Source organism: Polyodon spathula, chromosome 11, assembly GCF_017654505.1.
Source record: "Polyodon spathula isolate WHYD16114869_AA chromosome 11, ASM1765450v1, whole genome shotgun sequence".
In the NCBI taxonomy this organism is placed as follows: domain Eukaryota; kingdom Metazoa; phylum Chordata; class Actinopteri; order Acipenseriformes; family Polyodontidae; genus Polyodon; species Polyodon spathula.
This window is the reverse complement of record NC_054544.1, coordinates 4245347-4259279: the sequence shown is the minus strand read 5'-3', so window position 1 is coordinate 4259279 and position 13933 is coordinate 4245347. Positions and strand designations below refer to the sequence as shown.

The 13933-nt window shown below is 39.3% G+C and overlaps 1 protein-coding gene across 2 annotated transcripts in view; it reads right to left on the bottom strand.

Annotated features, from left to right (window-relative positions):
• The window catches only part of LOC121323250 (tomoregulin-2-like), a 62469-nt gene that overhangs the window by 8283 nt on the left and 40253 nt on the right, over nt 1-13933 (bottom strand). For both annotated transcript variants that reach the window (XM_041264196.1, XM_041264195.1), the window contains exons 5-8: nt 13543-13639; nt 2929-3077; nt 2142-2189; nt 794-932 (exon numbers count right to left, since the gene is read on the bottom strand). In XM_041264196.1, the coding sequence (XP_041120130.1) occupies nt 794-932; nt 2142-2189; nt 2929-3077; nt 13543-13639 (433 nt within the window). The remainder of the gene's footprint in view (nt 1-793; nt 933-2141; nt 2190-2928; nt 3078-13542; nt 13640-13933) is intronic.

Below are 13933 nucleotides of genomic sequence, written 5' to 3'. Positions count from 1 at the left end.
GCCATCGGAATCACCTGCACTGTCACGATGAGTCTTACTTCAGAACCCCTGCATGCCATCGGAATCACCTGCACTGTCACGACAAGTCTTACTTCAGAACCCCTGCATGCCACCGGAATCACCTGCACTGTCACGACAAGTCTTACTTCAGAACCCCTGCATGCCACCGGAATCACCTGCACTGTCACGATGAGTCTTACTTCAGAACCCCTGCATGCCATCGGAATCACCTGCACTGTCACGATGAGTCTTACTTCAGAACCCCTGCGTGCCATCGGAATCACATGCACTGTCACGATGAGTCTTACTTCAGAACCCCTGCATGCCATCGTAATTTCAAAGGCCTTTAAATCGTAAATTTCCTATTCTGTGATCTTTTTGCCTTCTCTATTTGTTTACAGTATTTTACTAAGTGTCTTTTCAGTATGGTCCACTATATATCTTATACAAGTTATGGCGATATCACTGACTTCAGGTAAACTCTGCTGTACATCACAAGCAGACTCAACAGAGCCTATCTGTCTGAAATGGGGGCTTGCATGGATCTATACTCTAACTGTTATCCTTTTCAGTAAAAGGTTTGACCATGGTCTTTTGCTTGGTAATTGGGCTGTTTTTCTGAGTTATTTCTTAAGGTTATAATGAAAATACGCTCTGTACTGTACCTGCAGGAGGGCTGCAGCTGGTCTCCGGGGTATTCACACTTCCTGTTGACGTTCTGTACTGTACCTGTAGGGGGGCTGTAGCAGGTCTCCAGGGTATTCACACTTTCCGTTGAAGCTCTGTACTGTACCTGCAGGAGGGCTGTAGCTGGTCTCCGGGGTATTCACACTTCCCGTTGACGCAGTAGTCCGAGTAGCGCTCTGGACAGGGGATGTACAGCCCTCGAGCTGTCTCCTTGGCAGCCTTCTCCTCTTTTATCCAGCTCTCATCTGTGTGAAGACAGCAGCTTGTTTATTATGCACGCATTCCACATTTGTTTCAGTGTACGTTAGAAAGAGAATTTCAATGTGACACTAAAATTTGCTATACTAAATGTATCTATATATTATATAGTATAGGGTACTGAGTAAGGTACAAGCTGATTTTGACATACCTTCACCCTCTGACCTCTCGTAATGGGGGATATGAGCTTGTATCATACAGCACCCCTTACAATGTAATACTAAAATCATAGATTATAAGCATAGTGCAGTCTGTCTATGTCAGGCTCTTAGAGGGAGAGTGCTATGCTTTTGGATTTATAAATTCTTCTGTATAAAATGAGTACATGGTATGTGCTGTGGTCAATTATTAATGTTTTTGCACCCTGTTCAATCCTTCAAACAGAAATTAAAATAACTTTAAAAATAAGCTTTTTCCATCAGGGACAGTGCTACAGAGACAGACAGGTTCATGTTTTTCTTTTTCTCTTTTCATTGCCTGCATTATTGTAACACATTTTTGTTCTTTTTTGATAAGCAAGCTAAGTTATGGCTTTTTAAAAGAAAGAGGATAAAAACCCCATTATCATTAGTCTGATTAGTTTCCTTGGGAATGAATGATCTTTTTAACTAAGATAAAAAATAAAAAAAGCTGTTCTTTTTCATGAATTCTGCGGCGTTTCGGTTATCAGTGTAATTCCCTGACTATACAAAGCTGTTTATCAGTCTATTCTGTCTATCCTCCATACGCTCTGTTGCCAAGAGATTTAAAACAAGAATTTGGAAGTCTTAATGGAATGGCAGATAAGAGGAACCCCGTTTAGTGTGCCATTCTTTTCAGTAGCTCAGGGTGACCACCACATCTACCCTTATAAAAGTTTACCACTGTATTTTTGCACAGTATTTTTTGCAGTTTTACAATGTTATTCCTATGTTTCTACTATTCATTTATTATTGTTTACCCTGGTTTACCATGTTTATTAATACTCTTTACCATACCTCACTGGTCTTTATAATGCTTATCCATGCTTTCACTGTGCTCTATTACACTTTACTATGCTTTTAAAATGGTAAACTTTTATAAGGAAACAGCCCCCCTCCCTGGTAGTGGCACGCTGTTTGGAAAGGACTTTGTCTTAGTGGGACACAGAGTGCAACATTCAGTTCTGTTGAAGAACTCTTGAATGCTCTGCATTGCTGCAGGCAACAGCAACATACCTGTGGTATCTGTGCGTGAATAATGTCCATCTCCACTGGTTATGTTTTCTGTGAATGCCGAGAATAAATACATTTAACAACATGCTTATCTATTTGGTTGAAATCATCGTCAGTGAAAGAAGCGGCATTGACAGTGCTTGAGCCGGTATTGCATATACAGTATACTGTAATACACCATGTATATATACACTGGCTTCTCATACAGTATACTGTAATACACTATGTATACATACACTGGCTTCTCATTAAGCAATACCATCCTTCAGTACATCAATCGCTGTCTGACAGCTGTCCATAACAGAGGAAACATTGATGGATATTTTCCCAATGTGTTCAAAGTTTAAGAGCGCAGCACAATAGATAACCAGGTACCTTACTGGAAGACTTTAAAGCTGGAATCCCTTTGTGGGGATCTGATGGGTATGACGGGAAGAATCTTTTTATTTTTCCATCGGATGCGCTTAATGGAATATCTACTGCTTTATAATGCATGCATCTCTCAGTACAGAAGATGTAGTGTATTGTAAAAATAAAAGCAGTTGAGTATTTGAGGAGTTTCTTGGCAGTATTATAACGTTAAAATGTATTTATTTATCCATAATAAAAAAACAAAGCGAAGCTGGTGTTTAATCACACTGATGAAGTCATTACCTGAGTAATGTTGGTCTACGTCCCTTTTTTCTTATTGTTTTTTAAGTTAATAATAATGGTAGAATACGTTTCTTATAATTTTTAAGGTTTCTCTTTGCCCCCCCCCCCCCCCCCCCCCAATCATTCTGGCACTCACCTTGACATCTACCCAGATACTTCATCTCAATCCTCTCCTGCCTCTGACAGGAAGCCTCCTTCACCTGACACGGGTTATCATAGGACTTGCCATCAGAGGCGCAGACGGGATTGAAGCTAATGTGAGAGCAGTCGATGTTGCAAACACACCTAAACGGAGCGGGATACACAGAAAGAGACAGGGAGAGGGAGTCATGTCTGTGAGCTTGGCACATGTCAGCTTCACTTGGGGGGTTTGGGGGGGGGGTTGTCTCTGCAGTGCAAGGTCAGGTGTAGTAAGGAGGCCCTGGGGAGAAGCCTGGAAGGTGGGGGGGGGTCAGAGTGTTATTGATATCACGCTGTACACTACAGGGGGGTCTGGCAGGAACAGTGGCCAGCTCCATTACAAGGGTGAGCTGCTTCTGCAACTGCAGCAAGCCAGGAGCCAGCAAGAGTTACAGAAGATCGATTATCATACGTATAATCTGGTCAGAGCATTAGCTTTGCGGTAATCAATGCTTTTTAGGCAACACTGTTATGCGATTTGTAGTTTGCAGGTCAGCCACTCAGCACAACAAGAGATGTAGCCTGCTTTCAAAGTGGAATTCAATGCATGCTGTGCACAAGAAGTCTGCTTTTATAATGAGGAGCATCTCTTGTTTTAAACACCAGTCATATATATGTGTGTGTGTGTGTGTGTGTAGCGTGCACGGGGGAAGGGAGCAGCAGGGCTGGTAGGTGACGTAATCACATACAAAGACATAAGCCCGATATACGCTCCTTGCAAAGGCACCGGCTCTTTTGTACAGCGGTATCGGCGCTGTGTTTCAGTGCGAGAGGTCCCGGGTGGTTCACGCCTGCTCCTCAGTCTGTGTGTGGATTGCCTTGCCCTGTGTGATGCACCTGCCTTCGTTAACCTATTTCCAATGAAACACTAACTTAAATTACTAAACCTTACACAAATACACAAACATGCACTCACATCCAAATTAAAAAAAACAACAAGTTAGTTGTATTTTTATTATTTACATGTTTTACTAGAAGTTCACAAACCATGGTTGCTTTTCTGTACGAGGTCCTGAACTGAAGAACAGTTCTATGTTAGTAGAAGCTTTTTTAGCAATTGGAAATACCCACGAAACGACCATGCCCTGAAGTAGTATTATAAGTACATTAATTATTCACAGAGTTGTTAGGGTTAAATAAACCCCAGTAGCATTCTGTTTATTAATCTGCTAATATGTAGTTTGTAGTACTAGGTTGTTTAATTCACTACAGGGAAAATAAAGTAGTGTAATATAATATTTGTTTAATGATTGCTTTGTTTCTGTGGATATTGAACTGTTGTGTAGCTGAAGGACTAAAATACAGGTAAATACAGTCATGAAATGCCCCAGGCTCTTCATGTATTTTAAAAGCTATACTATCATCGATATCAGTGTCCCTCATTACTAGCAGTATAAAAGCTAATTTGTTGCTGTCCCTTTAACAAAGCATGCAGTTGTGGAATACAGTAGATCTGTAACCTTTGACCTTTATAACTGTCGGATCTTGAATAAATTGTTGGCTGTGATTGTTGCCTGTGGATACGTTACTGGATCAGATAAGTGCACTTATTTGTGTGTGTGTTGTATTGGGGTTTTGTTATTCGCATGTAAAGTGTTGTTGTATAGCTGCTTTATTAACTAAATTTGTGTTTTTCATTTGGTAGATGTAAGACTAATGCAATGTCAGTGGTTCCCATTGATAAAAACCAAGTGGTTCCATGACGATGAGCACCTTAGTAATCAGGGTTCAACTTTGCTCCACCCAAGATTTTGTTGATATGGCGCCACTGATTGCCGCTATTATGACTGGACACGGCCAGCGTAGAAAACGACACTCCGACACAGAATGTAGTGTACGACACTTACAGATGAAGAAATAAAAAAGAGGTTCCGCTTGAGCCGTGGAAAAATATTGGAATTGTACAGGGATCTTGAGCCAGATAGTCACTGTAAAACAAGAAGGAGTCAATCCATTGCTGCGATTAATAGATTTCTAGCTGCAATAATATTTTACAGTTCAGGATCATTCCAAAGAAACAACAGTGATGCATTTGGATTCAGTCAGTCCACAATGAGTAGGACTGTAAAACAAGTTACTAATGCATTACTATCTAGAAAGTCTAATGTTAATGCAAGGGAACGCAGTTCTATAAAGCAGGGATTCTACGATAGTGCAGGCATACCCAATGTTTTGGAGACAATCAATTGCTCGCAAATAGCCATAAGGGCACCATCTAATAATGGTAATGTGTTCATTAAGAGAAAGGGTTGGCATTCTATTAACAGGCAGATAGTGTGTCGCCACGACTATAAAATTACTAATGTGTTCGCCAACTTTCAGAGATCTACACATGATGCCTTCATTAGGGATCAAAGTGCATTGTGTGCCTATTTTGAAGGTGATAATTGTCCTGATGGCTTCTTACTGGGTAATTGTAATGTATTTGTATTTATTGTTTATTTCATCTGTACATTGTAATCTTCACTGTTGTATGGGACTGGCTATCAACTGCTAAATGGAAGTAATAATAATAAATATAATAATAATAATAATAATAATAATAATAATAATAATAATAATAATATTAACAAACAGGACTTTAAAAAGGAATGTAATTATTTTATAGGAGATAGCAGTTATCCCTTGAGATCCTATTTCACTCCAGTGAGCCATCCAAATGGAGCAGCAGCGGAGAAACTGAATGCAGCGCACGTAGCATCAAGAACGGTCACTGAGCAAACGACTGGATTACTGAAGAGGATAAATCGGGTGGATCTGTTCAGTATGTTCCAAAAATATTCTGTAAAATCATAGCAGCCTGTTGCAATTTACATAACATCGCAAAGAAAGAATCTGTTGACTCAGATAGTGACACTAAAGAACATCACCTACAATAATGGCTGTGAAATAGAAGGGGGAGAGAGAGAAGACATCTTCTTAACACTTTCTTCTCTACATGATGGGACTGTGATGTGTACTAATATGGGTAATATTTGTATCCATATTCTAAAATAAAAGTGTGTTTGAGGGATTGAACATGAGGCTATAGTCTTTTATGATTAAATATAGGCTACATTATGATTGAATATGGAAGCTACACATATGGACAATAAAGTGGACAGTAATGGATAGGCCTAGAGATTTGATTTAGTGAAAAAGTAGAAATCACTCAGTTGTATTAATTATTTATATTTTAATTAATTGCATGCTGATTATACAGACAAATACAAAAAAGATGAACAAATGTAGTCACAAAATAACAATGATTCAACTCTTTGTAACATTTATTTTTATTTTTTTAAATAAAGACCTATTGGAAGGATTCTTCCTATCCTATTTCGGGAGACATAGTCTTTTGGAATGTATTCCTGCATTTGCCCTCTGAGTTCTCAGTTTTAGAGTTGCAGGTTTAATTTTTTTTATTAGCCACTGATTTAGCAGATATTAAGGATACTTCCCACTTGGTTGGCGTCCCCTGTGAATTTGTATACACAGAGTCGTGGATATGCACTTATCTTCACTGCTAGCTGTAGATTTGCACTTGACAAAATAGTTAAGAAAAGCAGACATTAATGTTAGTTTGTTGACCATATCCCCAAACAGGTTACTATGTGACTCAATTATCAGAAAGCAAGACTTTGGTTTCTGATTCTGCATTCGGATTTCTTTCCTCAAAATCTGAATCATAGGTGGACCTATTGAACGTAATGCACATGTCACCACTATCACTATTTAAATTGGTAGGATCAGCAACATCCTGATTACTGAGGAAGATGACAGTTGTATTCAACGCTTCTCCTTCAGCCTGTGGATGTGGAGTAGATTTCTCATGGTTTCCTGAAACAAATCAATTCATACATTTAGCTGTTGGTTACATCTGCAATATGCTACTGTTCGCCTAGATCACTTATTAATATGCATTACCTTTGTGTGTAAGGTCAGGTCTTGTAATGACATTGCTGGTGACACAATCACAGAAATCTGAAATTAAAAAATGACATTTATCTACTAATGATAACACTAGCCCACTACTACTACTACTACTACTAACAACACCTTGTTAGTATAACAAAAAAAAACAAACTATAATTCATGAATAAATTGTGCTTACCAGAACATGCCAAGCCTGGTGATTCTACTCCAGAGATACCATCAATGCCAGGGTCCAGGGCATTAAGAATGTTTTCCTCCATTGCGTTTAAAGCAGATCTAGATGGTTTACCTCCTCCAGTTGAGGAAGCCACTTTCTTTAATTGCATTTATTTTTTTTTTTTTAAACTGTGCCTCTCAAGTCTTGCCAGCGCGTTTGTACATCAGCAAGACTGCGATTTGTTTGCTATGGAATTCCAGATTGTTGTTCTTCCTACAGGCGATAGAGATTTTGGTCCAAATAAAACTGAACAGTATTTTACTACCTCTATCAAAACATAGTTTTCATTTGACCTGCATTTTGTTTTTCTAGATATAGTTTTAGTTGAATGTGGGTCACTATCAGACTCATGCGTCTCCATCACAAACAGGTTCTTTTAGGAGTATGCTTCCATTAATTAAGGCATGTGGGCTCTTTAAATAGAGCTGCTCCCATGTTAATTAGCCATGGATTGGGTTCCCACGTGGTGAAAGATGAGTCACGAAACACTGTTCGCATAGGCATTAATTTACTATTTCAATTAATGAATCATGGGTAAAGAGATTTGTGAAGTGACATCGCGAACCGTGACAATGATCGCTTGTTAATAATGAATAGAGCCCATTTTTCTTAAAAAAAAAAAAAATTGTGCTGCCTGACCTGGCTTACTGCTGCTAAAAATAAGAGGATCAGCATGTGGAACACTTATTGTCCCACGTAATGAGGTATTTGCTACAGATCGGCATAGTTACACACATTGCCCGAGACTCACTGGGAATTGTTGACAATGGCCGGTTAATGTCCGAAGTACTCTACATTTATGTTAAGAAAACAACATCACCCCAAATGAGTGGCTATTGACATCAATGACCGGGCACTGTTGACAGAGCCCAAGAGCCACGGCCAATGACAACACTGGCTGATTTTCAGTCTTTGGCCGTAACATATATTTGAGAAATATAAAATCTGAAAATATAAAAACAACTGTATCCTAAATAATCATCTGCACCGTAGTCTATTGCCTAACTTTATATACAGCACCTGATTTTTTTCAAAGATAACATTTTAAAGTCTAGGTATTTGGTGTTCAAAGTATTCAACAATATACAGTAACTCACAAAAAAACACTTTATAATAAATGTGTGATAAATCATATTTTGTACGATGTTAAGAGGAAGTTCATGCTTGCCTGGACTAACACACGTCACCCAGGCTGTTGAAATGTTCTATTGGTACCAAATTCTGCCATGAGAAAGTATGCATGTGCCCAGATTTGAAGCTTGGGCAGCTCCATTCTGTGTTCAAGTCCAGAGCAGCCTAACACAACGTCCTGGGGATCTGATTCAAGAGCCTTTTCCTCTTTGTAGAGCACGCTGGTCATTTATAACAGTGTGGGGAGGAGATACATTGATTCACTGACAGGTGTTTATTAGCTTCATAGAAGCATTTGCTTTCAGTCACTGTATATTAATGTTAACGCTGGGATATGTTATTTTTCAGCGCTGGCAATCTATTACATGGTACGCTCATTTTATTCTTTAAATAAACAATCATCACTTCAATGCCCTTCTGACAAAATCCTGATTTAGAAACCGCTTAATAATTGAAAAGGGAGGAGAGTTTCACGCTGTATTTATTTAAAAATAAAGCAATGAGTTGACATTTTATTGTACAGTAGATCAACAGTGACACTATTGCAGGCCTCTGAATAATTGAATTGGCATGGTAATTTCATTTATTTGCATTATTACGAATATTATTATTACAATATGGTCCATTTGCAATGCAATGATGTCACGGTTCAAGAAGGATTTGCAAACCCTTGCGAATGCCAATCATAGCTGGAAGTGTATTATTATTATATGCAACAGTTTAATAATGTAGACCTTTCTTTGGGTACAATGCCTGTGAGCGCTGCAGATTTCACCTTCATTCTATTAGAGAATATTACATCAGCTGGATTGCATCAATCACCTATCCGGGGTGATTGATGGGCCTGTAAAATGCTCTAAAAGTCCACTTGTTACTTACCTGGGCAGGACACAGGCTGCTCAAATCAACCCCTAAGGGAACTGAATTCTGATGGTCAGAAGTAAAACATTAGTGAAACTATCTTTATTTCTGGCCTCTATTGAAACAAACACTAGCAGAGTGCTGAATCCATTCCTTTAGTCAGCAGGCCCCACAACTGAATTGTTCACATGCCTATTGAGCAGTGGATGGGAACTGGGAAATGTACAAGAGTATTAAAGACCATTGCATTGCATCGACACATTTCACTGATTCTCCAAACAGACCAGAAATCAGGGCAGCTCCAGCCTGTTTCTTTGCAGTTCTGCTGTTCTTTGGACTGGCACACGATTCCTGCTTCACTTCAAAGTTTTGAGACAGCCCTGTCACCAACAGCACCACTGACACAAAGAAGTATCAAGGAGCCTGTCTGTATGAACACAGACAACACCGCAGTATAAAAGCCTCTTAATTAAACGAATGGCTCTTCATATCCCGTGGGTTCATCTGTCAGGCCGCTGCAGCCAAGCCACGGCAAGAGTTTTTGGGCCGATCTATAAATAGCTAGCAGGCAGACACCATCGGCAGAGCAGCGAGGCTTGATTGAGATTTATTAGCCTGGGCTCTGCGTCTGCTAATTTATTACAAGCTCTGTGCACCCGGATGCTTCAGAGTGCCCACCTAGCTTCCAAAGAGGCCCTGGGATGGGGTACTGTACAGTAGGTTTTCTTTTTTTGTAATTTGAATTTAATGCTGGGTTGACAGAACTGAAACTGAAGGAGTCACTGACCCAGTAGAACTATAATAGCAATATTTAATATCTGTCAAAGATAAAAGCAGACACCAACGGAAGAGCTCAAGACTGACTTGCTCTTGGAGATTCTGTTCAAGGGCTCTCTGTTCACTGGCTGGTTAGAGCAGGTCTCCTCTGAGTTTAGGTGACTGTACCATATATACAGGTGTTACTGTCTTTGAAAGTGGGACTTTCAATGAGTTTATATAAGGGAAATTAAACTTCAAGTGGATTCTCTAATTGCTGCGTGGTCATCTGAATAAGTTACATGTGTGCCTTATATAATACAAAGTCCCCAGACTCTGTGTTTATTTCTTAAATATAGGATTTTTTTTCAAACATGGATGATGTTGTGGCCAAACTCCAATACAGGTAAAATACTGGCTACATTTTTGACCTATGTTACTATGAGGCAAGTCTAACTGAAATTGCTTTTGTCCATTGTAATGTCTTTCTATAGTGGTACTGCTCACCTGTATCTAACTGACACCAACTAATTAGTTCTATTTAAAAGAAGCTTGCAACATTGTTTCACACCCTGATGACGCTCTCTCGTAGATTGAAACAAGCTGACCCGTTGGCATGGTGTTTTGATAAATAACATTTTGGAGCTTATTTAGTGTGCAGATATTTAATTTCTTTAATCCCCCTTGCCTTAGAGATGGGCCCTGGGAATGTGGCTATACACAGTGAAACCCGAAACAATCTTTATAGACATGCTTGAAAGAGGCCACATTGATATGGGTTCCTGCACATGGCATATAGTGGTAGAATGGAAAATGTATTGCAAGTGTGCAACTTATAGTACATACACATTACTTTGTTTTTATTTGATTTGTTTCCTTTTTTTGTAACATGGGATGTGATTTAAAAACCCAGTTTCAAAACCCCAACTTTTCTCACATCTCGGGAAGGAATACTGAACCAATAAATGGCACCTTCTTTTCAATTGCACATTTGGTCAATCAGACTGTTATTGCCCATTAAATAAGGCAGCAGCAGCATCAGTGAGTTCACTGCAAGGACAAGCTCTCCAACTAAAGGCAAAGATTCAGTATTGAGCACTTTCCCAGGCCTTATCCCCCCACACGCCAGCGCTCTGGTCTACATAACGGATAATGTGTCTGGGAGCCATGCATTTTTAATGAGCCTTATCACATTATCCTGCCCTGTGCATTATTGCAACGCTACACTCCAGTGTTCGTACAAACACATTACAGCAAAGCGGAACTCAAGCTCTGTTTCCTTGTTAGTCTCGAGTAATCACCCTGGCTTCTGCCAACTGCACACAATCAGACACAGATACACACACACACACATAATCAGACACAAATATACAAACACATAATCAGACACACACTCACACACAAAAATCACACACAAAATCATACACATATACACACACACACAAATCAGACTCGCACACACAATCAGACACAGATTGTTTGGATTGAGACAAAAAAAAAAATATATATATATATATGAACATAATTTTATTTAACATCATATCATCAAATAAACTACAAAATGAAGTCATAATAATAGTACAGTATTTATTGTTAGATTTTGAAATTTCACACACACACACACACACACACACACACACACACACACACACACACACTGGCCGCACCACTAAGAGCCAAGCAATGCAATTCAAACAGTCAAACCAAGGCTAATTGCTCCTGATCAGCTTGCATATTTTTATCCATTTATTCTGACTTCCACCCCAAGCTGACTCTGCACCGTTCCATTTTTGCACTTTCATTTTCAAGAAGTGAAGCCCTTTTAAAAGCTGTGGGGTATCGATCCAGGGCTTGAGAATCAGAAGCTGACCTCTGTTTGAATTGCCTTGACCTTCTCTCAACCCCCAGTATCTTGCTATTAGAAGTAACCACTGCCCTGAAAATGATTCTAATAACCTGAGCCTATAAAACACTTAATTAAAACTAAATTACTTTCTCAACTTCTAACATATACCCGAGAACCATCATCAATTACAAACCCAATTAATGCTCTACATAGCATAACTAGTGTTGACATCGGATGCCAAATTCGGATTAAATCTATAACTTAAATTTATAACTTTCAACAAGCCCCTTTGATAAAGAGCTGCCCAGGTTCACAAATGAATCCTCCACTATAAGGTGCCTTCACATTGGGATGCTTCAAAATGATTGTTTTTGTAATTATTGGGTAATTATTTTTTGTAATTATTGGTTAAAGGTATAGTGTCATAGACTGTAATCTCCCCAGATAACAGTGTAGGCAAAGGGAACAGCCCCTGCTGGCTGAAGTGGACCCCAACTCGACTGGCTAGTTATTGGAAATCATGCAGTGGAACAACAAGCCGGTGAAATAGGTTTACATTTCAAGAGTACTTTTCAATAGTTTATTTCGTTTTCACTGGAAGCAATTTCATTTTCACAAATATTTCTGTTATTTTATAAACAATTACATCTTTTTTTGTTTTTTTAAGTCCCTGTTAAATGAAAGAGTGACACCCATTGCCAGATTACATCACAATCCAGGGTTCAAGATTCAAGGAAGCAGACGGCTTTATACTAAATGTCCCACACGCTGCAGTAATAGTTCAGTAAACAGCTCAGTTTACTTGAACTAGATTTCAGCTGTAGCTTTTCCAGAGCACAGCTACCTGAACACCTGAATCCAGTCTCACTCCCTGACCTGCCTGATCTTCTCCTGAACAAACCTACTGCTAAGAAGTTCTTCCATTCCATTCTCTGAACTTGCTGCTGTTGGTCTATATAGCAGCAGGATTCCTTTCTCTGGCTAACCAATGCAAACGGAAATTGTATGTCACTAGCTTGTTGAATGAATTTGTCTCTGTGACTATTAAATAGAAATACTGTAAGCATCCAGCCCGTGTCCCTGAACATGGTACAGTATGATCCATCATTCTCAGGGCTGACTTGTTTCACAGCTTGTGCCTCATGATTACAGCAGTCGGTAGTACTGAGCTACCTCAATAAGAGGATCATTCAAATATGGGTGTAACCTGGCTCTCCCTGTTAAAGAGTTACCACAGTTCATTTGCACTTCAATGAGTCACTATTCCTGTGGTTTACCCATGGTTAAGCTACCATTTTCCATGTCTTTTAATAGGCTTTAAAATCTATTCAATTATCTATGCCTTAACATATTTAACTATGCTTTCTTCCACTTTATTTTTACTTTGGTGAACGGGTGCTGTGTAAGCAATAACACACTCCAGAGGTGGCGCCTCTGCTGTGCTATATCATGAGATGGCACACCCTGGAGCGTGTTATTGCTATCATAAAAGCTATTGTTTTTTCTGTAAAGGAAAACTACAAACATTTAAAACTAAAACTGCTTACTTAAATGTTTTATACACAATGGTATGTAAAATGTGATGTTTAAAATGACTGTTCCCCTGCAGCAATCATGACCTGGACAGTTACATTTAAAACGCCAAGCCTTCATTTATTCTCACCACCAGTACTCCTGACTCTGCAATGGTGTCGAATTTCATGTAAATATATAAATAAACAATAATAAAGTTCCATCTGGTGGGGTGTTGAGAAAGGCCTGCATGATTAGAATGTCCCTGAGCTCCCTCTCCCAATGCTATTTTATAGCCCTGTATAAATGCAGAATGGGCGCTGTTGTCTTACCAGACGTCCTCTGCGTCCTCGTCGCACTCGGCTCCGAACTGGCAGATATCGCAGGTGGACGTCTCTTTCTGGCTCGTCTCACCAGAGCCCTCGTTAGCTGCAGGGACACATGACAGGAAGAGGCTGCTTTAGAAGGCACTGGGTCTCTACAGACAACGATGCTTTGTTCAATAATGCACTCTATGCTAATTGTTTGTATTGTTGGATAGCGTTTGTGTGTAATTTTAGTAAAAGCTGCTGCTGATTCTTTTCTCAACTGATTTACCAGGTTAAATAAAAGATTGATTTCTTTATTATTTACCAGGCTTAATAAATATTCCCTCTTTTCAGTCATCAGGGGGATGCTTCTAGCAGACTCCTAAAAGCTGAATTTATGAAGTGAGGTGGTAAT